Raw genomic sequence first — 27,861 nt, 5'->3', positions numbered from 1 at the left:
GGCTCATGAAGTTGTACAATTAGTGGGATACCGAGAAGTTTGGGAAAAGTAGAACAGACTTCTGATAAATATAGTTCAGTATCTGCTACAAGTTTTTTTGACTTTGAGGAAGAATATAATTCCAGCAGCTTATCTCCAGTCCTCCTCCTATTTCTCATAGAGTTCATAGAAATTGAAGATCGGGATCAACCTCACTATATGACCAGAGTGGTATCAATAATCTCTCTGAGGCACAGTATCGTTCCTTTCTTGAATATATATGGCTTCCACAGTTCCCTGGATTGCCTATCCCATTGTTTCACTACTTTTACAGTTAGAAAAAGGTCCTTATTTTCTGTCTGAAAAGCCGTAGCATACATATATATACATATACACACACATTTTTTACTACTTGGATAGTCCTGTTTGATATGAAGGCAATTACTTTCACTTGAGGCATGTGCAGATTTAATTTTCTCACTTCATAACAAGTCAGGAAAGAACATTCTTTCATGCCTTTCTTGACTGAAAATCTTTTAGTGGAAATGAATATAAACTTGGAAAACCACAAAAGGCATTTGTTCCAAGCAAGCAGTTCCTACCCTAGTATGAAAGGAGAAAGTGATTTGATAAAATAACTTCCTTTCCCCCCTTTTTTCTCAAAGACTAGTCTGTACTAGTCCCTGACTTGGCTCTTAAATACAAAAAATGTTCGCCCACATGTCCTCTAAAGGTTTCAAAACACAAAATTTGCAGACAGGATGAGAACTCCACCAAGTGTAGATACTCCAGAAGAAGCTGAGACATTTACTGTCAAAAAAAAAAAAAAAAAAAAAAAAGAAATCCTATTTTGTGCGTTTATCAAATCACCTCTCTGTTCAAGATAATTTAACCAGTACTTTAGCAGACGTGCTTCACCATGCCACCTGTAAGGATAAGGAAAAATAAGGAAGAACATTATTTTGTTTGTACACAAATGGAAATTCACTTCCCAAAAAAGCAGAATGTGGTGGCAGTCTGAAATGATAATCTGTTATACTTATTTACCAAAACAATATGAAGTCCATCTCCACAGCGCAAGATGACAAACTTGTATACAGCTGTGCATTAGGGAAACTCAGAAATTATGTAAAAGATACTACGGATTGCTTTAAACACAGTTTTTGCCCTCTGACTCGGCCAGTTGCACTGTGACTCCCATATCAGGGAGCATAAAAGGTTATTGTGTAGAAGTTTATGTGGCAAGAAGGTGGAAGATGATGTCTGACTCAATGTTTTTGTTCAGCTAATGATCTTTGTTTCCCCTTTTACTTCTTACACTTTTTTTTTTTTTAAGCTGATGTGTGACTGCATTCATTTTGAATTTGTGTTCCTCTGTCTACCCTTGTTAAGAAATACAATCACTCTCCCCCCATGGGACTTCAGTGCTGTATTGAAATATTGTTTTAGGATAAGATTAGATATCTGTTCTCCCCGTGAGAACTGTCATGAAAGAGGATGAGCTCTGTGTTTACTTGTGATGTGCACAGACAACATTGTACTAGATTCTGAATGGAATATTTAGGGCTGGTAGACAAAATTCCCAATATACTTTAAAAGAAAAGGTAGAGTTATCTCATCTATATTATCTCAAATAATGAGATGCACTGTAAGTGAGATGACTTATTTTTGGTTCTTGTATTAAAATAAACTCCTTCTATTTAGTAAAGCATTTAGCACATGGAGAATTCTTATTCCCTATTACAAATCTTATTGGATTAAAAGATGCTTGAATGCTTGAATTAAAAGGGTATGCTTAAATATTTTTGTGAATTATAGTCTTAACTTGGTGTAACTGTGAAGTCTTGCCTGAGTAAACTAATAGCAGTGAGCATAAACAGTAAATAATTCAAATTTGTACACAGTTCTTCCCCACAGACGCTGAGTGGCTTATGTTCTTTATCCACTTAGTTTCCTGTGTTAAGATGTCAAGCAATTTCTTAAGTTCCTTTAACTTATATGGCAAAGCCAATCTTTTTTACCATGCCTGTTGAATTATAAATAATGTTCATCTGAATTATAAAAACAACCCCCCCAAACAAAACCCAAAAGACCCTGAAACCAGAACCTGTTGCAGTGTGTTTTGTGGTTTATAGTTTAAAGCAGTGTTCCGTATCCATTGCTTGCAGAAGTAATGCAGAACTCCTGTTGCCTGTTCAAATTGATTTACAGCTGATATATTTTGCCAACAGTACTTCTGTTCTCTTCATAATTATTATACCTGGCAACTGTACGAATATGGCTGATCCAGAGCCATTATTCTGCTATTACACATTTGTACTGAATATACAGAATGTGTTTTTATTTTTTTGTCTCACCCTAATCCTCTTCCCTTCGTGCCATCTGCTGAACAAGAGAGTTTATACTCCTTCTGCTGTATCTGTATTTCATATAAGCAGAAGATGCTTTAACTGAGGTATCCTTGAACTATCAGTTATCACAAGTTGTCAAGCATAAAACTTAAAACCTTTAGGGCTAGGTATAGAGTGTGTTGTTTCCTAGGAGACAGTAACATCCTTGAGTAGGGCTAAAAAAGCCATATAGATCATCTGATATTTGGCCAAGCCAGTACTTTATGTGGGTGGATAGAATCATAGAATCGTTAAGTTTGGAAAAGACCCTTAAGATCATCGAGTCCAACCATTAACCTAGCACTGCCAAGTCCACCACTAAACCATGTCCTCAAGCACCACATCTACACGTCTTTTAAATACCTCCAGGGATGGAGACTCAACCACTTCCCTGGGCAGCCTGGTCCAATGCCTGACTACCCTTTCGGTGAAGAAGTTTTTCCTAATATCCAACCTAAACCTCCCCTGGTGCAGCTTGAGGCCGTTTCCTCTCGTCCTGTCGCTTGTTACTAGGGAGAAGAGACCGACCCCCACCTCCCTACAACCTCCTTTCAGGTAGTTGTAGAGAGCAATAAGGTCTCCCCTCAGCCTCCTCTTCTCCAGACTAAACAACCCCAGCTCCCTCAGCCTCTCCTCATAAGACTTGTTCTCTAGACCCTTCACCAACTTTGTTGCCCTTCTTTGGACATGCTCCAGCACCTCGATGTCCTTCTTGTAGTGAGGGGCCCAAACCTGAACACAGTACTCGAGGTGCGGCCTCACCAGTGCCAAGGACAGGGGCACTATCACCCGCCTGGTCCTGCTGGCCACACTATTCTTGATAGAAGCCAGGATGCCATTGGCCCTCTTGGCCACCTGAGCACACTGCTGGCTCATGTTCAGCCAGCTGTCAACCAACACCCCCAGGTCGTTTTCCGCCAGACAGCTCTCCAGCCACTCCTCCCCAAGCCTGTAGCGTTGCATGGGGTTGTTGTGACTCAAGTTCAGGACCCGGCACTGAGCCTTTTTGAACCTCATACAGTTGGCCTCAGCCCCTTGGTGCAGCCTGTCCAGATCCCTCTGTAGAGCCTTCCTACTTTCAGGCAGATTGACACTTCCACCCAACTTGGTGTCATCTGCAAACTTACTGAGGGTGCACTCAATCCCCTCATCCAGATATCTTACTTTACCATTTTTTAATCTGAATATCTATAGAGAAGCATTTTGAGATGGTGTATTAAAACCCTTACAATAACATAATACTAAGCAAAGTAGAGATGTCAACTCCAAAACCATCATAGTGTTTTAAGAAAAAAAAAAAAAATCTAGCGTATTTTCAAAACGTTGCTTACATTGAGTACTGAGTTAAAAATCAGTGTAATAACTCTGTAATCACAAAAGTTAGACAGCACTGTATGAATTAAATGGTGCTGTTAGGGGTCCCATGCAATGGAGCATTCTGATGGGATTTTTGGGCCCAGGTTGAATATACATGTCATTCTCGTGCTTTTGAGTTCTTCCCCTCCTTTCCCCCCTCCTTGAAAAATCAAAATCCAAGTAATTGAACTATAATTTCTGATTGTCCTTAGTTTCTGGGGTTATTTATGCTGCAATTGTAAAACAGCCTTAGAGGGAGTTAGTATCAAGTCTTAGTGCTGGGTTGGTTTTATCTATCACATTTTGGTGATCCTCCCTTTAAACCCAAAGAGGCCAAAAACTCACCATCAGGCTTTTTCACTCTGTGTTCCCTACAATACTTTATAGCCCTGATGCACTTTCTGAATTGCTATTTTGCCTTCTGGCAGAACAAACAGTATAGGAGGGCTTCTATCTGTCTATCGATCGGTTTAAAGTAGCCTTCTGTAGCCCATAATGGAACATTAAACTCCTCCATGCTCTTTTTCATGAGAATGTTGCTCTTTCTGCATTGTGAAGTTTCCCCTTGTCACTGTAGCATTTTAGGTAAACTTTGGATAGGCCAGCTCCAAACCAGTGTGCCATGATGGCAATTTCCATCAGTCATCTAGGAAAGCAAATCAATGACAGAAGAGAGTTTTAATGTGCTTATCTGTACAAAGGGAACCTTTCAGGCCTACTGATTATTCAAAAGTTGTACTTCATTTTTTTTTATTAATACTTATCTCCTATGCTCTCTATTTCTCTCCATCCAGGGAGAGAAATGGTCTCTTTTTACTTGAGTACTTTTAGAGAAATTAGCCAACTGCTTTCAGCTGGATCTGGTAGATGACCACCTGATCTGTAGCTAATGAGGAGCTGCTGCAGGGTGAGAGAGCAAGCAAACAAGAAAGCCAGGAGAAATATCCACTGGATTCACAAAAGCCTACAAGCCTCTGTTAACGTTCTAGGTGTGTATTTTAATATAGTGTTAGGAAAGAGTCATGCTTCACAACTTCCAGTGCACCTCACAGCCCAACTTACTGTATAAGTGCAAAAGCAATTTATATACTGCAATTGGTCAAATACTTCTGCAGCACGATATGAGAAAGTTCAGCCTGTTCCTGAGTTGCTCTAGATATCAACCGTGATATCTATTCTTTTGGCTTATGCACAGTGATAGTGCTCCATGTTCAGTGAGGAAGAGCAGAAGACTTCCCTTTAAACGTACTTGTCTTAAGTTTCACTAGCAAGGGATGATATGAAGAAACTGTAGTACTATGAAAAATATTCATCTCCTGAACAGCCAAATGGGCTCCTTTAAGAAAAGCAAAGCAAATAATCCATCTTTCTTAATACAGGGTGAATTGCTGGAATATACAGAAAGTTATATTGTAAAAACATCGATTAGCAGTAGTCCATCTTATCATATAGGTAATTTATTCTGGAATTTCCATTATATTAGTAACTACCTGGATGAATCCCTTATTAAAAGCAAATTAAAACAGTTACTTTGGGTCTAATTAGAATATGTACTGGAAGAGAGGGGCTAAAATTTCTGTGTCTTGGGGGTTGAATGACATTAGCTTATTCTTACTGTATTATGAAACAGATTTGATACAATTGTACTATTGAATTTTGAGTAGTACTCAGACTTGTCAGCTGCTTCTTTAATATTCTAGTACCCCTCCCCATATTTATTATGAAATCATAAAGATTCACATAGAATCTTAGTCTCAGATTTTGTATTATGTTAATGTGTTATGTGTATTTGGGGATGTTTGAAAATAAAAATGACAACATACCCGTTAATAATGAAATAGCATAAACAAAGAGTGTTTCATAACACAAACTAACTTTTTTCCCTTGTAAGTAACATCAATTATTTTCTTTAAGAATTTAAATGAAATTGTAATTATATATACAAAGTTTGGAATAAAAAAATTATTATTTTATCTGAAAAAAAATGAAATTGAGTAACTATGTCATCTTTAACTGTATATTCTACGTTTTTAATATTTTGTGCACATGCAATATGAAATGGAGCATTGACAGAGGCTTGTGGGCTTTAAGGATACCACTGGATGTTTTTCTTGCTTGCTGTTGCTTTCCTCTTCATCCCCTCCTGCAGCTGCTCCTGATTAGCTAAGGATCAGGTGGCCTTGGTCACTTATCAGATCCAGCTGGGAAGCTGATTAATTTCTCCAAAAGACCTCAGGTAAAAGGAGGTATTTACTTATGAGTGGGCCTGGAGGGAGAGGGACAGAGAGGTTATAAGCCAATCAATTAGATGTAGAGGAAAGTGTATCTTCTTGAGAACCTGAGTAGGCATGAAGGGCTCAGAAACTCTGAAGGGTTCATTCTCTGCAAGAATGAAAAGGATAAAAATAGTTGAGAAGAAGCAACGGCTTTTATCTTCTGATTTTCTTTGAAGTGTTTTTGTTTGTTCTGTGCTCTCTGACTGGAAGAGATAGAGGTATGGTTGCCTGAGGTGGGTACTAAGCAAGCCAAGTGACTGATGACGAGAACTAACTTGGGAATAAAAAGCTGGAATGGAAAGTCTGTGCTTTGCCAGGGAACAAGCAGGTGATTTCTTTAGGGAACCAAAGTGACCAGATTCTGAAACGAAATCAGCAGTGCTGAGACATTAGAAGCACTAGGTACATCTGGCTGGTCCCTTGGAGTGCAAAGGTGTTCAAGGAGCCCAGAGCAAAACATTTGGTTTCCTTACCATTTGCTCTGGAAAGCTGGACACCCTAAACTTCAGTGCTCAAGTTGGTTTTGGGAAAGGCAAGGGGAGGGGGGAAGGGTGCTCTGCCTGCTAAAATGTGGAGTAACTAAGTAATCAGGTTCCCCATATCAATCAAAAGGAGTGTTGCTGGAAATGATCCATTTGTTCCTAATTTTGCTATGAAAGCTTGATTCTGATGCAAAAAGGTCTTATTTAGCTTAATTTACAATTCTGTTTTTTATGTATAAATGGCTTTAAGCTGATTGTGTCTCTGGAAAGAAGGAAAGCTAGGTGAATTGGGTGCATTCAGAGGGACTTCTGAGTCCCATTTTTTGTTCCTACTTCATATCTTTGTATTGGAAGTAACAGGAGTGTTGCTAAAGACATTGCAAGAAATTCCTTAGAGATGTTCTAGACACAGCGTATTAATTGAAGTTCAGTTTAACTTATTTTCGTCTTTGTAGTCCATTTTCTGCTGCCAGTTTGAGGCAAATAATTGTTTTGTTTCATTGTAGGGAAAGGTGAACATGGAAAGCCATACCCTCTTACAGAGGAAGACCATGATGATTCTGCTTATAGGGAAAATGGCTTCAACATATTTGTTAGCAACAATATAGCACTGGAGCGATCCCTGCCAGACATCCGGCATCCTAAGTAAGTAAATTGTTCCCTGGACTACTTGATTTTAAGTTTTTATCTTTGTATATCTTTAAATAACCCGTTTTCCTGGAAGGTTGAACATGAGCCCTCAGACAACAAAAAGTAACCATTTCATTAAACAGGAAATGGAAAATTTATTACTGTTGTTAAATCATTTGCTCTTAAATCATTTGCTCTATCTGTCTTTTAAACTGATCTCTCATCTTACTAGTAACACATTAAGACCATAGAAGGCCTCTTTTAATTACAGAATGATTTTCATGGCATTTCTGGGTAGTGATTTATTAGGCAGTGATAAATAACATTTCACATAGTTTTTCAGGTTCTCGTTTGGTAATAGCTGCAGATCTTTGGGCTGGGGGGCAGGGTGACAAGTTGCATAAAATTTTTGGCTAAATGTTTGGATGAGTGTTTCCATAATGTTTCGTTTGGTTTTGTTACATAAAGAGTGAAAGCAATCCAATAGCTACAGCTTATCAGGTGCTGATACTACTGCTGAATTACGAAGAAACAGAATGAGCAATGATGAAATACACATGCAGAATTAGGGGGGGAGTTGAATGATGGTATTGTTCCTTGATAGCAGTAATATCCTACAGAGAAACAGGATAAAGATTATTCTGGAAAATAACGACTGAGCTAGAAATGATCAAGCAGTTCTCAGCAAACATAACTTTCTTTTCATGTTCTGTAATTTTTGGCTCCCTTATATGAAGAGTAAAGCTTTGTAACAGGAAAGGGCACGTATGCCTTTTTATGCTTCAGGCTCTGGTCCTCTAGAGTCATTCTGAGCTTTAAAGGGAGGGATGGTTTGGTTTGTCTCTTTACGTGGTGCTTTTCCCTCTCTTAATTGGATGTTATGCAATTAGGGGGAAAGGTACAAGTGTGTGACAAAACTAATTGTCTCCATGGCTAGGTTTGTATTTTTCTTCATATACAGTGCCCTTTATTATACAATGTTTCAGGTTAAGACATATACTCACTTCTTAACCTGTACAATTTTGTTGTGTGAATTAGTTTGAAATTCTTCAGGGAACTGAAGAGAACTTGAGAGCTTGACAGAAGCTCTTGGTGGGTGGAAAGAGAAATATCATGGCAACTAACACTTCTTGTTCCATCAAATGTGGAACTGTCCTTTTCAAAGAATGAACCATGTATAAATGTTTGCATAGTAAGATTTTAAAAAATAATTCACAATGGAGGAATTAACCAAAAAAATATTTTTAAAATAATCTTTTGTTGGAGGTGTTTCCTGTTTAATTGCCATGTTTCATTGTTTTGAGAAAACACTGTTTATCTGTTAATTTGTATATATTAGTATTGTTTGCATACAATTAAGTCAAATGAAATAATTTTAATAAGCTGTATCTTTTAGGTACTTTCTTTGCCTTCTACTTTGCCCAGTTACCTGAAATTATTTGTAGAAAGAGTGTTTCTAAGAAGTTTGAGTTCTAATGTACGGCTGTACAGCATCAAAGCTGTGTTAAATTACATTGTTGGCATAATAAATATGCTCACCAAACATCCTTTTCTAGTAGCAAAACTGCAGAGGACAATTAATACAAAAGGAAGCTGACGTGTTTATTCTCCCTTTGTGTTTTTGTAAGTTGCTCTTCTGGCAATTTGTTTCTCACCTGCTCCTGTCTGCACAGTCAATGACATTTCCTTGCATGTCCCCAGAAGCAATGTGAGCAATGTGTTGTCAGAAGTGATGTATTAGGAACAAGTCAGTGTTACGTCAGCCTTTCTCTACCCCCACTTCCATCTGCACCAATCCTTTAGTGACTTTCACCTAAGCATCTCATATGGGAAACTTGAATTCTTAGGTATCTGCATCATTTTCATGTTCCAAGTCAGGTAGGTTTCTATGGTGCTCAGTGAAGTCTTGTATGGTTGGTGTTTTGGTAGTGTCCTGAGTGAACTGGCGTGCATCCTTCTAACCTTCCTTATGTTAAACACTTGTGACACAAGTAGTCCATTAGTTAATTGACTGCATCACTTGTCTTCTAAATGTAAAGATAAAAAATGTTCTTGTGCTAAATTTGTGAACTAAGTAGTATGCTGATTAAGGTGACAAAGCTGGGCTCTATACTTGTGATGGTTACACCCTGAAGCGAGTCTGTATCTTGAACTTCCAGGACACACAGAAGTCTGACAATGCTTTGTGACCTACTGTCAGAAACAAACCCATCTCTCAGCTGCTGTGTGTTAAATATGATGCAGGCCAGTCTCAGACTGCACTTCTCTTTTGGAAATATGTCTTGTCTACAGCAGCACTTGTGAAATGTGAAGTAGTTAATACTCTCAAGGCTGCTTTCAGAGAAACTCTTTGGAAAACTCTATAACTTCTATGCCAGAAAAAGGTGTTCTTATTGAAATAAAATTAGACTAGGTAATTCAAGTGAGGTATAGCAGGCAAGATCTAGATTGGTCAGCTTCTGAGTATTATAAAGGGCTTTGGCTTTGTGGAGCTTCTAACGGCCCTTCAGCTTTTAACTATCTTCTTTTGCATGTTTGTGGGGGATACTATTATTATAGACTTTGAGCTTTTGATCTTCTGTCTCTATTTAGGATATACCATTTGCACAGGGGCATGTGTATACTGAAGACTAATTTCCTGGAAATGTTGTCTAGGGTTTGTTTTAACGAACCAGATAGAATGGTTTTATTGTGATCAGTAGAGAAGATTCACAAAATGAACTTTCAAATACAACAAAAACTGAGTGGTGAATCCTGTAATTTGGATTTGGTAATTTGGTATTTAAATTGAAAGAGCAGCTGTAGTAGTTTCTACCTTTCTCTGAAACCACTTAATTGAAAAAAATTTTATTCTAAAATCTTAGACCAAAAAAATTTCAAGTCCCACTTTGAAGTGATTGGTTTTCTGGGAAGTATGCAAAGATAGCAGATAACCAAAACTTTCTCTTTTTAATCCAAATGAACTTTCTTCTTCTTGGTGTCTTTGGAAACTGGGCTCAAGATTTGCAAAATACATCTAGGAGGGGGATGGGTGGAATTAAACTAATGCTTAGATGATTGAGCTCTGAGAAAATCAGGTTTTCAATTTTTTTTTTTATAATATTCTTGGGGTTTTTCCTTTAACTGTGATATATTTAAAGTGCTTCAGCAAGATGTAATCAGATTGATGCTTCTTTCCTTTTTTAAGACAGTAAAATGTGTGTGCTGTAAAAATCCCTAGAGAAATGAAATGGTTAACTTCTATTTTAAGGCTGACTTAACAGCTTCCCTGTGTCCTTAATATGTTTCTATTGCATCCCTCTAATATCTCCCATGTTTTTTTTTAATGTCTCTCACAGCTACCCTTGAAGAATATTTTTTTCCATGTCTGAGTGCTCTTTGTCTTGTTTATGTCCCACTCTCATGCAAAAGTCTCTTCTCACCGTGGATACTCGCTCCAAGATACATTAGCTAATTCTCTATTCTTTGCCCACAATTGCCCCCTAGCTTTAAGTTAAAAAAACAAAAAAAAACAAAACAAAAAAAACCAAAACAAACCAGAAACAAAAAAAAAAAAACAACTTCTTAATTTTTTTTCTTCAATTCCAAATGAAAATCTGAAGCAAGATTATCATCTCGGTTCATGGGGATTTCAGGACTGATTTAGTGAAAATAAGAGTTCTGGTCACCTAAAGTGGAAGGCAGCATTATGAGTTTTGGGTAGTACTGAGAGTTGGCAATAGAATTACTATTTGAAAGCTACAAGTTCTGTACCAATATGAAAAATATTTCAAAACCCACAAAGTAGTGTTTTTATTTTTTCTTTTCACCTGCCTCATGCCACTTTATGTAGTCTGGAATACAACAAACCCACTAAAGCTAGGAAAAATGCTGGCAGTATTGTTTTCTATTGTAGAGAGACAAATGCTACTTATTCTAATTATTTAATCTGGCAGTTACCATTCATTCTTATCTTTTCAATGTTATTAAATATTCTGCCATTCATACCAGTTTTGTTCAAACAAACAAAACTAAATCTGATTCACATTTTGAATAGCTTTCAATGTGATTTTAATGAGGCATGGGGGAATGATTGCAATCATCTAGTCTCAACAGTGAATATAAATTTTGTGGTATATCCCGTTTCAAACTCCTAAGTCTTTGTAAACTGGAGCATCCAATTTTTTAGCTTTCATCTTTGAATCAAGGAATTCAAGTTAATTCCTGATACCAACACAGTTGCGAGCATTATCATTTAAAATCTTCCATGGTTTTGGTATGTTTGTATAGCTTGATTTCAACAACAGGTCTCCTTTTATCTACAATTTGTAGATTACTTGTTGATAACTGGTGTAGTCACAGATCAGATGAACAAATGCTTGTTGGCTTGCCTGAATAATCTATCGCAAGAAATCCCATCTTTTTAGGTTTCTACGGGCATAGAGAGATTCATTTTGTACTGGAATTCTTAGTGTTCATGTTGTACATTAAGGATGCCCAACCTGATTTTTGTGATATCTGGTTTTTAGCACATACGGGCTGGAGTCAGGGTTTCCAAGTGTTGACTGCTGGTCTTGCTGTTGCTGTGTGAAGTGGTGGCCTTTCACTGTCACTCCAAGAGTATTCCTTTTCAGAAGCCTGAGCTATGGTTGGGTTTTTTACACATTAAATTTTTCACAAGCCTCAGAAGAAATGCATTTTTGTATTCAAAGAAATATGGGTGTTTAGCTGAAGGCTGTGAGATCTTCTGTGTCCTGAACACCGATGAGATTTTCTTTCTTTTTAATAATAAAAAAGCAAATTTCGCTCTACCTGTTCTGCATAACTGAAACTCTCCAACTCTCCCTCCTTATCAGTAGCAGAAGCTGAGAGAATGCCTGAATGGTTCTCTCTCAAAATATTTGAATGCAGTGTGATTTCTGTCCCTTGAATTTTTAAAAGAGGCTAAAATGAATATGCAATGGTATTTCTTGGAAGGGGGTGGAGGTTGTTGTTTGGCTGTATTTTTTTGTGTCTTTGAAATAGTTGCAGAGTTACTGTTAATACTTAGTTATGTTTTAGTAAATTTTGCAGAAAGACTAGAATTACTAGACTAATATGGGAAATGGATATTAATACTATATTCATGCAGTAGTTTGTGTCTGAATCCTCTAAAAATTTTGTTATTGCATTGAATGTATTTAATTACTTTCTTTTTATAAATACAGTGCATTTGTCACAGTTTAGGCTATGTATATTGTCCTTAAAAATTTTAAAATCCATCTTTAATCCAGTACTCTGAGATAGATTCCAATGAATTCCCTCAGCATTCTGTGATCTTAAAGACAGGCTTAGATTGTCCTACTTTCAAGACACTAAAAGAAAAATTACTTAGTCTAATTTAACTATGCTGAACTTCACAATACTCAATAAGGCTCATGGAAGTAATTAGTTGTTTGGATCGATCTCCTATTGAATTTTTGATTATGTGTTGAAAGAAACTAAGAGTAGAATGTTTCTTTCTAGTTCTCATTCACTTTAGGCAATCGGAAATGTCTTTATAGACATATATATGCTGCATTGCTTTGTACCACTGTTTACTAGTATTGCCTTAACCTCATCTGGGCACAGAGCAACTGGTTAAACTCAAATTGTGCCTTTAGTGGGGTAACGAGAAAGCTGGACGTTATTACTCAACCGCTTTTCAAAGCGGTTTGTGCAGTTACTGAATAATGTAGTGAAGGTGGAAAGTCATGCAGTCAAAAACATTATGGGCAACATCCCCATTTCCAAGCCTCACCAGATTGTTCTCTGCCATTGCTTCAGGGCATCTCATTGAAAGTGCAGCTCCGCAAAACAGGATCAGGAATATTTTATACTCAAGAAAACTTGTGGCCTTCTGTCTCTGTCATGCCTGCTGTCGGTTCTTCTGCATGATATGTATTGATAGTAACAAATAACATGGAGTAATTCCCAGGTGCTTTCTGGGTGCTTTGTGTGTCTTCTTTTTTAATGGCAGCCACAGCTAAAGTGTGGCTGAAGACTGATGATTCCCCTTCTGTCTGTTGGTGAGGAACAGGCTGCAGTGTTTAATAGGTCAGTGAGGAGAGTCCAAGCCTGATGGGTCTGTTTCTGTTCCCTAAAAAGAATTTGATAAAAAAATAAGCTGTTTATACAAGCAGAGGAAAGTAGTTCTTGTGTGTTTAGATGCCTTGCGTGTTACCTAGATCCACTAAAGCCTCGCACGCCGCTGAGAAAATAGCAAGCTGAAGTAAACATAACTGTGAAATCTAAACTTAATAGGGACAGGAATACCGAAGGATATTCACCCTCCAGCCAATTCTGTGCATCTGGGATAGCCAAGTCTATTAGCATTTGGCAATGGTTAAAGCCAGAACTTTTAACTCTCAAATAATATGATACTAAAATTGGAAAGTACATATAACTTCATTAAGATCTGAGAGAAATGTGGAATGTTCTGGGGATTCATACCTTTGCAGTTTACAGGTGAAAGTGATGATGTTATATGCTGTTAATTTAATACTTTTATGAGAAGCTTCAGTATACCTTCCTTTTTCTTATATATCCATTCTTGCTTCCTTTCCAAGCATATTTTCATATATTAGGCATGTATCTAATGTGAATTTCCATAAGACTGGATACTTTTAAGCAAATTAAATTTCAGCTCTGATATTAACAAAACATGGCAAATACCAGTGGTACATTCTCACTGGCAACAGAATTAGCTGTTATACATCATGTAATAAGGATGGGAAATGTGCAGCAAGGCTGGAATGAAAAAAGCAACTTATTTCTGTTTTGCCTGGTTTGATTATTAAGCTCTAATTTTCCAAAGGCTGTGCTGGCCACAAGATGTGATAGCAGGCATGAGGACTTACTGATCATGCTGGCACCTGTGGTCCATGAGGCCTGACAGCAGCACTCTTGCAGCGTTTGCTCCCACGTCTACCAGCTGTGATCTTGGTGTTATAGACACTGGTCAGACCTATAATATCTCGCCCATTATTTCATCTCATCTGTTGTGTATGGGAGATGATGTTGAGAGAAAGGTGTGAGCCTGGTCACATGTTGCTGTGAAAGCGAGTGGAGGAGACATGTAGGTAGATCACAGAAGGAATATCTTAAAATATTTAGGCAAACTGGACATAGTAAGTCCATGGTCCCTGATGGGAAGTACATGTGAATGCTGAAGGAACTGATAGAATTTTGAGGCCACTCGCAACTGTCTTTGAATGATCTCAGCAATTGGGAGAGGTTCCTGAGGACTGGCACAAAACTGGGATGAGATATCAGTGATGAGTGGTGTCCCTCAGGGGTCTGTACTGGGGCCAGTGCTGTTTAATATCTTCATCAATGACATAGCAGGATCGAGTGCACTCTCAGCAAGTTTGCAGGTGACACCAAGCTGAGTGGTACAGTTGACATGCCTGAGGGATGGGATGCCATCCAGAGGGATCTGGACAGGCTGGAGAGGTGGGCCTGTGTGAACCTCCTGAGGTTCAACAACGCCAAGTGCAAGGTCCTGCACCTGGGTCAGGGCAACCCCCAGTATCAGTACAGGCTGGGGGATGAAGGGATTGAGAGCAGCCCTGCCAAGAAGGACTTGGGGGTGCTGGTGGATGAAAAGCTGGACGTGAGCTGGCAATGTGTGCTTGCAGCCCAGAAGGCCAACCCTGTCCTGGGCTGCATGAAAAGCAGCGTGGCCAGCAGGTCGAGGGAGGTGATTCTGCCCCTCTGCTCTGCTCTGGTGAGACCCCACCTGGAGTCCTGCCTCCAGCTCTGGGGCCCTCAGCACAGGGAAGACAGGGACCTGTTGGAGTGGGTCCAGAGGAGGGCCACAAAAATGATGAGAGGGCTGGAACTCCTCTCCAGTAAGAAAGGCTGAGAGAGCTGGGATTGTTCAGCCTGGAGAAGAGAAGGCTGTGGGGAGACCTTCTTGCAGCCTTTCAATACTTAAAGGGGGCCTACAAGGAAGATGGGGATAGTGTTTTTAGCAAGGCCTATTGTGACAGGACAAGGGGTAATGGTTTTAAACTGAAAGAGGGTAGATTCAGACTAGATAGAAGGAAGAAAATTTTTCACGTTGAGGGTGGTGAAACACTGGAACAGGTTGCCCAGAGAGGTGGTAGATGCCCCATCCTTGGAAACATTCAGGGACAGGCTGGATGGGGTTCTGAGCAACCTGATCTAGTTGAAGATGTTCCTGCCAATTGCAGGGGGTTTGGACTAGATGACCTTTAAAGGTCCCTTCCATCCCAAACCATTCTGTGATTCTATGAGTGGCTGATATGCCAGAGGGTTCCTAGAAGCCCACAGGATGGCTTTGGAATGTAAGGGCAAGTGGTAAAAGGAAAATTAGGATTTCTGAACCAGAAGTTAAAGGGTAATTGAATGTCACGGGTTGGTTTGTTCCTGAAGTAGCGTACTTAAAACACGCTTTGAGATGACAAAAACCTGAGGTTGTAATCCTGTTTCTTCTCCTTCAGCCAGGAAAACAAACCTAGACTCAAAACAGAGGCTTTTTATTGATCGTGTTAAGGTCTGCCTGACCTTAGAGAGACAATCAGATAAGTGTGCTTGGTATGAATGAATGAATTTTGAGTACATTGATATTTCTGTAATCATCTCTCTCAAAAACAAAAAAAGTGGCGGTTTAGGGAGTTTTGTTGTTAGTGCATTTAATAGCAATAGCACACTTATTTCTACAGTACAATTTAATCTTTTCCTTTTTTTAATGAAAATAGCAATAATGTTTTGGAGAAGGCTTATTTGTTCTAGTAGGAAAAAGTGTTGTGACATTTATTGAGGCCCATACCCAGTAATGCCTGCTTGCTTCCCAGCTGTGAGCCACTGTGAAAATAAAGATTACTTTCCCCTCTGTCAGCTCACACCCAAGCTAATTTTACAGCCTTGTCAAATGGCAGCAGAAATTACTAGTTATCACTACTTTATCAGGCTCAGTTGACAAGGCTAGATTGGAACGGAAACATGGTGTGACTGAAGCTTGTTGCTGTAAATTGAATACTTTGACATGCTAAGACAATTACTATGTAAATCTTCACTAGAAAATGTTTTGTCCTGGTAGCTTTGTAGAGGGCTTATCAGTAGCTGGGAGCCCAGTGGGTGCTGTAGTTCCTTTAATAAAGGGAAAGAAAAGGTCAGATCTGAAAAAGCAGCTCAGCTAAGAGACCGTGTGCTGACAAAGCCAGTGGAGAGAAAAAAAAAATAGGTTGAAAATCTGTTTCTGTTTTGCTCTAATTTTCTGTGGCCCTTCCTGTAAGAGGAGAAAATTGGAGGTGGACTACTTTTATGATCCTGTAACTGCCGTAGTAGGCTGCTACCTTCCTAAATGCAGCAAAGGGATGTCTGCAAGACATTTAACTTCTGTGCTGTTATCTATCAGAAAGAGTGGTTTACAGGGTTGTTGACGTGTCTAGAAGGCACAGAACCTGGTAACTGGCCAAGGCATTGCTATTGGCAGCCCTTAATGTGCATAAAATATTGTTGTTGTTATGTCCACAGGGTCAAACAAATTGCTGCTTTTATGAATCAGTTTTTGCTGTAAAGTGGCTGAAATGGTGCCAGCTCTGCTCTCCTTTTTCATCATTTTTAGAAGCCCATTTTCTTTCATTTGGTCTTCTACAGAGGTAGTAGATTTCTGCATGTTAACAGAGAGTCTGTAAAGATGGAGAATTTTGCAGTTCTGCATCTTTTCTTAAGCTAGTATGATGGTTTAGGAGTTTTTTTTTCCTACTTACAAACTCATCAGGGAATTAAACGGAACTATCCTATACTTTGAAGTAAAAGGGTGCTATTTCTTTATTTCTGCCCGGTAGGGTAGACTAACCTACAAAATGAAATCATAATAGTCTTAGGACTATCAGTGGTGAATAACAAAGAAGTGTAATTGTAATTCCTTTTCACTACCTCTCTTTTTATGAGTAGTCCTCTTTTCAAGTTGTATTTTATTAGTGCCTGCTGCAAATAGCTTCCAGGTGTTTCCGTGACAATTTTTTTCTTCTTCCTCAGGCAAGTTAGTATTTCAGGAATAAAGGAACCTCTTGCTATTCTTTTAACCTTCTAAAAGTCTCCCTGCAACTTTGAAACTGCCTCTAAAAGTGTTCTATTCAGAAACTCTGTTTTGATTCGTGTTTCAACCCAGCAGAAGAATTCTATATCTCAAAGGAATAACAAAATCAGTATTGTGTGTTTTAAAGCAAGTTAAAGGGTGGGAGAGTGTATATTTTTTAAGAATAAGCCTTGAACTCCCAGAGCCAAATGCTCAACAAACTGTAGGAACAGCATGCCAAATACAAAGCTAGCAGAAAGTTCCACTTTGTCAGTTATGTATATTTAACATTTTTTCACTATACAAGTTATTTACAAATAAATTCTACCTTACCGTTTTGTAAAGAATTTTGGTTTCATAGCAGCCATTTTCTGGTGGCTCTGTGGTAGGTGTGTATAATAAACAGTATTGTGCAGCTTTCCGAGTTCAGTTTTTCAAAACAGTAATAAATGACATTCCAAGCACTAATCATATGTATGATTCAAGTAATATATCTAATAATGGAAGGGAGAGAGGAAGGAGATTCTTTGGGCAGAGATAGTGAAGAGGTACTTAACTGCTTTGAAAACTAATTTGGAAACAGCTCATGCCCTGATAGAGAGGTCCTCTGTTTTTAAAAATCTCATCTGAAAGTCTCTAAGGAACAAATTTAATGATGTAGTATTATTCTTTGATAAGAAATACCAGATATTAAGTTCTGAAATATTATGGAAAGACAAGATTGATCAAGGATAGCAATATTTGAAAGCGTAACTTAAGGTTCATAACGTTTGATTCACGATAATAATCTTGAAAATGTTGTTGTATCTGATTCATCACCAAATTCATCACTTGGTGCCAGTCTTTTCATACATACATATACAAGTGTGTGTGTCTATAAAATATTTTTCTGGCAAAGTCCAAATTGCTAATGTTATTTCATAACTCTAAGGATTTGTGTGAGGGAAATGCCTAATGCCTCTTGCATGTTCACCTCTTCTCAGCTCCCTTTGTTCTGAATGCTAATGTAATAACTTCAGAAAGTTATTACATCTTCAGTAAGAAAATATAGCTGTGAGCTACTTACCTAGCAGGATGACAGTTGCTTATCATGGTTATTTTCTTCCTAGGTGTTTCTACCAAAACATTTGTGTATCATTTTCAGACTTAATACAGAAATTATTCTGGAATTTAAGAGTTCATTAAATAAGTTTGCAGAAATCTGTTAACATTTATGCTAAGCAATTGTCATTCTTGTGACCTTAGCTACTGGACCTATTATTCAGCATTGTTCCACGAATAAGTGCTGGTGTGCTGCAGTTAAATATGTGATGTTTAAATGCAAGAAAAGACACATCTTTAGGAGAGCACCTGAAGTACTTTATTGAGGTTAATCTGTAGTCTGTTAAGGTTAAGCAGAAAATGCTTATGCTGAGTAAGAGTGCTTCTCTAGTTTCAATGATCAGGTTCTTCTCCCCCTTGAATAGTATTCCTGCCATGAGTCCTAGATATGTACCGTTGCTTCTTCACCTCCTTAACTGCCCCCTCCCCCCTTGTTGATTCAGGCATTTGAATACTGGACTTTTGAAATAAATTACCTTACTTTCCAAGGTCTTAAAATAATCTCTTTCGGTGGTAGTCACTTATTCATTTTGAAAAGTACAACCAAAAGACTAGTTGTTATTTGGCTGAACTCTGTCTGAACAGTTCTGCATTTTTAAGTGTCTAGGGTAAGTACATGGTTTAAAAATACAGAAATTTTAACTACACACTTTCTTTAAATTTAAAAAAAAAAGTCCACCTAGAGAACACAGTGGGCCTCCACTTCCCAGTTTGCTTTTATAATGGTACCAGAATGCAACAGGATTATACTGCAGAAGCAAATTGTTTTGGTTTAATAGCTAACTTGTTATATGGAGTAATGGTAAGCTAGGTTTTTCCCTTGTTTTGTGTGATCTTTTCTAACTGAATGCAGGCAGTTACTCTGTGTGTGTGTTTAGGGGTGGAGGAGATATCCTTAGGAGTAACTTGTGTATTAGTTCGATCTTCAGACTTATTAGAAGGCAAGAGAATAGGCATATCAGTACAGCATGCATGTACAGCATACAAATACTCCTGCAATTACATAGTAGCTACAAACCAAGATCAAAACATCACTGTGGAAGCGAGTAGTAAGATGGAGTCCCTGCCTCCATCTTGGAGAAAGTATTGGGAAGAGGTTCTGTGAGATTAACTGAAGATGAGTAGTATAGGCAGAATAGTCCTAATCGCTGAAAGCCACTCTCTTTTAAAGCTCTTAAGAGTAGGCATGTTACATGCATATGATAAAACTGTGTGGTGTAGGAACAAGAGAGATAACATTCCCATATATTGCTGGATTCCAGTCCTGGATGTGAAATGGGCAAGCTGCTTGAATTCATCACCCTAGTCTGGCAGTCTGTAAAGCTAGGAATAATCCCAAATCCACCCACTGGAGAAGATTGCAGGCCTGGGTCTATTTGGTTAGGATGTGTCACAGGATGTGCAGGTGCCTGCTGTTGTGCTGCACCAGGTGCTGATGATGTAGCATGGCATATAGCTAGAGATACAAGCATGTATGTGAGCTAAGAAGATTGATCAGGGTCTCTTGGAATACTTTGGGGAAGACAGCATCAAACATTGAACAATTAAACCTCCAGTTCTGTAAATAGTCACTTACCAGCCATTGATGAGGAGGCTGTATTAGGCATGTAACTGAACAAGGGAAGCTGAGGAAGAGGTAGTATGAGGTTTCTTAACTCCAGCAATTTAACTTATAGGAAGCTGTACCTCAAGTACAACTTGATGTATTTCTGAGCAAAGTGAATGCATGCTACCTCAAGTATTAAACATTAAAGATTCTACTGAGCTATTTGGTTATCTGAGGAAACAAGTGTGGAGGTAAGGATGGAAGTGAGGAAAAGGATAATGAAAATGGTGGAAGACTAGTCAAATAATGTGCTCTTAGCATCTTTAAATATTTATCCTCTTATTAGTATGGGCATGATGTTGAGTATGCATGCATAGCCAGGACTGATTACTGAGAACACTTTCATGGAAATTATTGTGATCAAAGCTGGTATACTAATTTCAGGTAGACTGATTTAGTTTTCTGTCCTCAATCCCATAGGCAAAATTATCAAATTTCATGGGAGGTTTTTCTTCTGAGACTTTGCATATGTTTATATTAACATACATTTCATTCAAACGAGCCGTTTTACAACATATACAGAACCAAGTTATCTGAGTCAAATGACCTGTCTTCATCTTCATTTAGTATTCAAATCAATCTTGTTACTGCAAAATTCTCATGAGTTATTTTAAAAGTTAATCCAGATAAAAATACCACTAGGGCAAAATCTGGTCCTGATGGAAACAAACTAAAAATAGCAAATAATACCTTAGTATTAAAAATTATTTTGAAAGACCTGTAGTTGCACCCTTTTTTCAATTCCCCATTGATTTCGTTTTTGTATTCTTAATTCCTTAATCAGAATATGATGTGATACTAAAGCTCTACAGTAATACATTTTCCTTTATCAGTTGCACTATGATTTGATAATGAGAAGGATAGCATAAAGTAATGTTGATTGACATCGACTATGTTACAATCTTTTCTATGTTGAGTTAGGTCTTGGAGCAAACTGAAACTTGCTGAACTGACTATCTGTCTGTCTTAAATGTACTAACTTTTTTGAGTATTGATTTTTAGGATTTCTTTCCAGGCCTTTGTGGATTTCCCAGTATTCCAAGCTTTAATGAAAGTCAATGTATTCTTTGGACACTTTGTTCTGCCATTCAAACTACTTGAATAACACTTACTGTTCACATAGTGCCTACCTTCATTTAAAGTGTGTGAGTAATTTGCAGTGTCTTCAGGTGGAGGCTGACAATTAGAGTTAGTGTGTGCAAGTATGACCATTTTCTGATTCAATAGGAGTTTGACAAAATTTTTTACTGAAATTGTGAGGCTTTGGAAAACAAAATTATTTTGCTCAGCAGTATTTGAAGTATTTCTATAGGAAGTCAATTCAGTTTTATTTAACATATGTTTTATAGTTTTACATACAGTTTAAACATATAGTTTAAAGTTTTACCAAATGAATATTAGTGCTCACTTAAACACTGTTAAAATTGTATGGTAATCTTTTACACATAGTATTTTGCCTTTCTACAGTAGACCTTGCTTTATTTTTTATTTTAATAAATTTTGGTAAGATTGCATTCTTCACGAAATATGAAAGCCTCTTGAATTATAATTTCTTATTTCTTTGGAGAATCAAGAATCTCGCTTTTAAAACATTCATTCCACACGGTAGTTAAGCTATTAACCAAATTAATTTTAGAGAGTAGATGTATTGAAATCAGGGTCTGTATTTTGCTTAGGAATGCTTAAAACACTGTTATCATGTTAGGATTATTTTGGTGAGAGCAAAAAGTGTGTAGTCTTGAAAGTATAACTTTGTGGTGGCTGAAAAATAAAATATTTATTAAGAGGTATGTTAGAACCTTGGAACTAGCATAAATAATAATGCAAGGTTAGTTTGAAGCTATGATCAAACTTTGTTAGCACCTCCTCAAATGCACTCTATGGAATTTTTTATAATGAACTAGTGTTGAAAGAACACTTCTAAAAATCTTTGCTGACGCAGCAGTGTAAAACAGATGAGTTAAATCTGCGTATGTCATCTTAGCTAGTATTTCAAGTTTTACGGATTTATGTCAGTTACTGTTGCATATAAAAACTGTTATCTTTTCTGCTTAATATGTGAATCGTATATCTACCTAGACTGGATAATTCTATGTTGTAGGCATCATTAATATAAATATAATGATAGTTTATGACTATGGACTTCACTCTGACCTAGTGATCTGATAACTAGTTCTCTATTCTAGGCAGAAAGACCTGATCATTATTTCTAAGACTAGCAATGGCTTACAAGAAGCAATGTCTGTGCTTCCCAGTAGTCTTCTGGCAGCCTGTGGATTTGGCATCGCTTCTGAAATGCACGATATGAAGAACCACACTGATGGACTCTGAACAAATGTTGCAGGCATATATAATTATTCTCTTGGTAAATCCAATGTCTCAGCAGTGGATGTCTAACTGCATCTTTATTGCAATTCATGGGCCTTTCCTGAGCATTACAGCTATCCGTCAGATCTGTCCTGCAGCCCATCACAGCACAGAGCCAGCTATACTCTGCTATAGATAATGCTGAATAGAACTTCAAATAAAATGGATTTCTGTGTTATGCCTTCTAAAACGTAGTGATCTTCAGTTACAGTTAGTCTCATGTCAGAGAGCAAGGGGCTAAAAATGAGCAGAATTTAACTTGGAAAGGCAAGTGGACCACCACTATGAAACCTAACAGACTGTCTTAACAATAGAACATGATGAAATTTAAGGGTTTTTTTCTATGAATTTGAGAATATGACCAGGTTTTTTGAGAAAAGTAGGAAAATGGCATTTTGGTGGTTTGTGGCTCTTACTAGAAATCAATTCACATTTAGCCAGGTACCTTTGCAATGACTATCAAAGTAAAAGTAAATGTAAATGAGCATTAAAGGTCTAAGTGTATTGATAAAGACACATTCAGAAAACGTAAGATGTTTCCTCTTCTGTCTTCTAAGCATGGCTTTCTTTTAGGGTTAATAGAGCAATCTGTTCTGTAGGAAGTATGCAATAGGTCCATGGATGTTGCTTCTCTTTCTCATCACTTAGAATATGGAACTACTCTGAAACCATCAGTGAGAATATCCAAATCGAATGACCTTTCCCATCTCTGTACTCTTAAGGTTACAATATTGACCATACAAATACAAAAATTTCAGTACAAACTCTTTCAAAAGGTATATTGTTATACAGGAGGGGCAACATTTTAAAGAAACAACATTCTGATGTATTTGGGTATTTTGGGTATTATTCTTTTCCCCTTACCCTTTAGAAGTTGTAGTCTGATGTGTAGGGTTCTTTTACTTGTTTTTGTGTTATTTTTGTTGGCTTCGGCTTTTATGGAGATGGAGAACTTACTAGTTTTAAAATCATACTTACTGGGAGTTAAAAATGCTAAAGGAAAAAATCTTGCTTTCAGGAACAGCATAAGAATTACATGCATGTATAGTAGTTGCATTTGTTCTAGTCCAAGAAGCATTTTTGTTGGCAAACAGCTGGTAACAGTAGGTGGTGGTTTTCTTAATTTGCCAGCTGAAACACTTACGTATTAATAATGGGCTTCCTTTTGTTGTACTTCTGCCCACAGATAAGAAAAGGAATTTTTACTTAATTCTATAGCTGCAGTGTATTCTCCCCCCCTCCCCCCCCCAAAATGTATACATACTTAGCCTTTTCTGTCACTAGGTAATGAGCACTGTTTTCTCCGGAAACTTTACATTCTTGCGAAGCAACTGTCCTTTTTCCAGTGTGCATATATGTTCTACTGGCAAGCTGCTTATTAAAAAGTTTCAAAGTATTATTTTTGCAAATGGCTTGTCATTAAACTCATCGTTGCCACATTTTAGGAAGAAATGTCTGAATTACAAATTTAAGTATTTTTTTAGGAGAATATCCAAAATCTTGATTATTTATTCACACCTACATAACAGTTAATATTTTGCAAATACAACTGTAGTAGCTATGAGTTTTTGTTATTTCTTTGAAACATTTCTTCAGTGTGGTAGCTGTACAATGAATTGGTAAATATTGATTTCTAAGTGACATTTGTAAAGTGGAAATGCAAACTAAGCTGCAAATACATGTAAATCAACATTATAACGTACAGCAGTATTTGATATGCATAGTTATTCTTTCTGAAAAGCAGCAGAGATATCTGTACTTTTTTATACCTAGGAGTGGCAGGTCTAAACTTTTTTCCTTTTTTGTGCTTTTGTTCATTTATCACAAAGCTGACATGTTTCTGCTTGTAGGGATACCTTTCTCAGGGTGTGACTTTCTCATGAGGAATGAGAAATCATTCAGTTACTTTGTCCCCAGAGCTGAAAATGCCATGCCATGTTAACAGAGGAATATGTCCCTTTTCCCACTTTTTCAACAAAACATGAAAGATGAGATGCTATCAGTTTCAGTAACATAAACATTACTCATGAAATATTCTCAGCTATTAGGATAAACTGAATTACAAGGCTATTATTTATTTTTAAAGAATAGGTTTTTTGCTCCAATATGTAAACAAGTCAATACTAAAAATGGTAAGGTTAAGCACTGATATTACATAGATACTGTTCAGTTAAGATGCTGAAGGTGCAGTGCTTTCCTTTCAAAAATGAAAGGTTGTTTACATTTTCTTGCTTGTATCTGTCTGCATCTTCAGAATCACGTGTTGTTTTATCTCTGTATTTAATAGGAGCAATCATTTTGGATATCTAGATGTGAGGTTGGAGTTGTATTTGTGGATGTTGTTTTGCATATTGTATGTGTAAGCCAAGATAATAATACTGAGTTGTTTTCTAGAATTTGTCTCTTGTAGACTGCTTTTAAAAATTCTGTCTGCTATGGACAAAAAAAAATCATTTCAGATTTTCTTTTGCTTCATATTATGTTTCAGAATTCTTTCTTATAGGAGGATTTGTTTTCTGGAAATAATGTTGTAGAAGATATCCCCTCTGTCATTTTGCAAGAAAAAGTTTCCAGTGAAGGAAAAGAATCTAATTCCAGCCAGCGTACTTAAATTCTGTTGTTGTTCAGATTTATTGTATGTTGTGAGCACTATAAATATTTTAAACGAGCCAGTTATTGTCACATAACAGTACTGCTTGATTACACTGTTGGATTTTATGCCAGAAATCATGATGGCTGAATGGCCCAAATGGCAGTATTTGCCAACTTAGACTTTTCAGTATGCTTATACGATTATTTTTTTTCTCTCCAGCTGTAAGCACAAGGTGTACTTGGAAAAGCTACCCAATACTAGCATAATTATACCATTTCATAACGAAGGCTGGACTTCACTCTTGCGAACAATACACAGTATTATCAACCGCACTCCAGACAGCCTGATAGCAGAAATCATTCTTGTGGATGACTTCAGTGACAGAGGTAAGGCCCAACTGGTTTTATTTTAGCTTGAAATTTATAATGCAGTGTGGTCCGTATAGAAACTAACGGGAAGCAAAAAGTGAGGAGATTGTACCTGCTGGACTGCTTACCTTGAAGTACTGTTTGATTGTTAGCTGGAATAAGTGCGTATAAGTGGCTTTGGTTTTACTTTGCATGAATACTGAAATTCATGTCAAAGGGAAGAGACTGTGAACTGTTCATTGTCCTTTATTTAATATAGTATTTTGAATATATTATTTCTGAAATACTGCAAACTTTAGTGTTTCAACATCTTTTCCTTAGGCTTCACTTTTACTCAGAAAACCTATTAACTTTGACCATTTTTGGATGCAACTCATTAGATTTTAATCCTGGAATTTTATTGAGTTAGACAGCGTCGTGTACTGGTACAAAGTAGCCATACAGAGAAATGAGACTCTTTTGAATGGAATGTGAAAAACTGCTTTAGAATAGTTAATCAAAATTTACATCATCTGCTTATAGTACGATTAAAAAAACTGCAATTGCTTAGTGACCTTTGCCATCATTACTTCTTGAATGCAACACAAGAAATCAATGCTCTGAAGTTCCTTAAATGAAATTTTACAATTTCTTGGGTAAAATTCATAACAGTGATATGGAACTGGGAAACAGTTTTTCTTCCAAATTTCTGTACATCTTTTAGGACTTCAAGCATGAAGAGCTCTGACTTTTTTTTTTTTACCATTTGGGGTTTTTCTCATTGTTTCTGTTGAAGCATCAGTTGCTAGCGTGTATGTGAGCCTTGTTCTGAGTAGATTGATAGACAGTGAAAAAGAGAATTGTGCACTTTGCTAATGTTTTAAGTAAAACCTTTGCCGCAGCTAGGAACTTAGAGGACCAGATTTGTGACCTACAATTGTGAGAAGCCCCTGGGTGAACAAGAGCAATATTAGTGCAGTGCTGCAGTGGAATCATTTTTGTAAGATTTTTTTTTTTAACTTGATATTTCAGGGGTTAGAAAGATTAATGCTGCACACATTTATCTTACCCTCTCATATCTGCTGGTTTAGTTGCAATATGTCCTTTGATGAACTGCTTCTCTATCTGTAATGTAATTTAAGTGAAATTGTAAAGTGAATACAGCTCTGGCTATCCTATGTTTATAGAATCTAGACCATGGATGAAGGTTTTCAAAACAAGAAGTGTAAAGTAGCACAAGAATTTTTCTGCAGGCTAACAATTTCCTAGTAGTAAACAAATTACATGGAAGTCTGTAAGTTGGTTTTATGAGGTGCCTGACAACTAAAAATGCTTCTTGTACTGAGACCGCAGCTATTGAGGCTATGCTTGCTCAATATGCTGATGCTGTAGCTTTTTTTAATGGTGATCATACTGACTATTGTTGAAATACTTCTAAATGTGTTAATGTTTTAGAAAGCTTATCTACTTCCCAGTTATTAGAAAAAGAATTAATGCCAGTAAACAGGGAATATTGTAACTTGTATTGCTCTTTCTTGCCTGCCCTAACTTAGGTTGTTGCTGGCTGAAAGTATTTTGGGAGTAAATATTAGCTGTAATATTAATTCCTTATTAATTCATATAACACTATAAGAATTTCCTGAGTCTTCATTTCCAGTTACATAAACCTATCTAACTTTTCAGTGGAACAGTTTTCAGCTGGAAGAGGTGGTTCCTATTAAGAAGACTTGTATGAAAGACATTGAAGACAGATTAGGTCAAAAATTAAATATAAGTGTGTTCAGTTGTCAAAACTGGTAGAATCATCGCAAGCAAAGTTTACTGCGGTGTTGAAGCAGTGTAATGATTAGTGATAGATCTGTATGCCTTTTTCTCATTGTATTATTTCTCCATGAAGCTTCATATGTCAAATAGCTGACAAATGGCTATTACTTTCTTTTGTGAAATCAGTTATATACTATTTAAGTGATACTGTGTATGCTATACTTGTTCCACAACTTGGTATTATAGAGTTTTCTGGTAGGATCCTAAACATCATTTGTAGATAGTTGAAAGTGAGAATGGGATATTTCAATAGCACTGTTATTTTGGAAGTAGTGATTAAATGACAAATGTTTTTCCCTAGGGTGTTCCACTAATCAAACCTTTCCTTTTTACTAAAGTCTAAGAAGTTGTTATGCAAAGCCAGTCCTTGTTAGAAATAGAGTAGATGAGAAAAAGTAGAAGCTTGAAAGCAGTTTAAAAGATGGGTAAAAATGCTGGCGCTTTTTAGTTTCCTTAACTAATGCAAATATAAATACTGAAATGCACATAAAGAACTTTTGATAACAGATGATGAAAATGTTTTAGTGCACAGCCAGGTACTCAGCAGTTTGCTGGTTTGTCTGCAAAATTACCTGTGCGCCTTCATTTTATTCATATTCACTTCTTTGGCTTTTGTGATCAAACCCAAAAACTTTAGATAGTTCATGCATAATATTCACCATAAATTATGACATTTAGAGGTTATAAAAGTAAAAGGACAGATGCGCCTTTTAAAATATTAATATAATACAGACTAGCGACTTGGTATGAAGAGGGAGGTAAGCAAATGTTATGAAATTTGGAAGTGCAATATTTGGCTATGTACAAATTTAATATAAAAAACTACGTGAATATAGAAAGTCACCGTGACAGGTGGAAGGAA

The 27,861-nt window shown here is 37.1% G+C and overlaps 1 protein-coding gene across 1 annotated transcript in view; it reads left to right on the top strand.

The window, feature by feature from the left end:
- GALNTL6 (polypeptide N-acetylgalactosaminyltransferase like 6) overlaps window positions 1–27,861 on the top strand; it is a 486,847-nt gene that overhangs the window by 188,641 nt on the left and 270,345 nt on the right. The window contains exons 3-4 of the mRNA XM_087737678.1: window positions 6,990–7,128; window positions 25,048–25,214. Of these exons, the coding sequence (XP_087593804.1) occupies window positions 6,990–7,128; window positions 25,048–25,214 (306 nt within the window). The remainder of the gene's footprint in view (window positions 1–6,989; window positions 7,129–25,047; window positions 25,215–27,861) is intronic.

Source organism: Nipponia nippon, unplaced genomic scaffold (assembly GCF_047370975.1).
Source record: "Nipponia nippon isolate SJK-2023a ecotype South Korea unplaced genomic scaffold, ASM4737097v1 scaffold_6, whole genome shotgun sequence".
Lineage (NCBI taxonomy): Eukaryota > Metazoa > Chordata > Aves > Pelecaniformes > Threskiornithidae > Nipponia > Nipponia nippon.
Note: the sequence above shows the minus strand (reverse complement) of the source record. Positions and strands in the feature narration are given on the sequence as shown.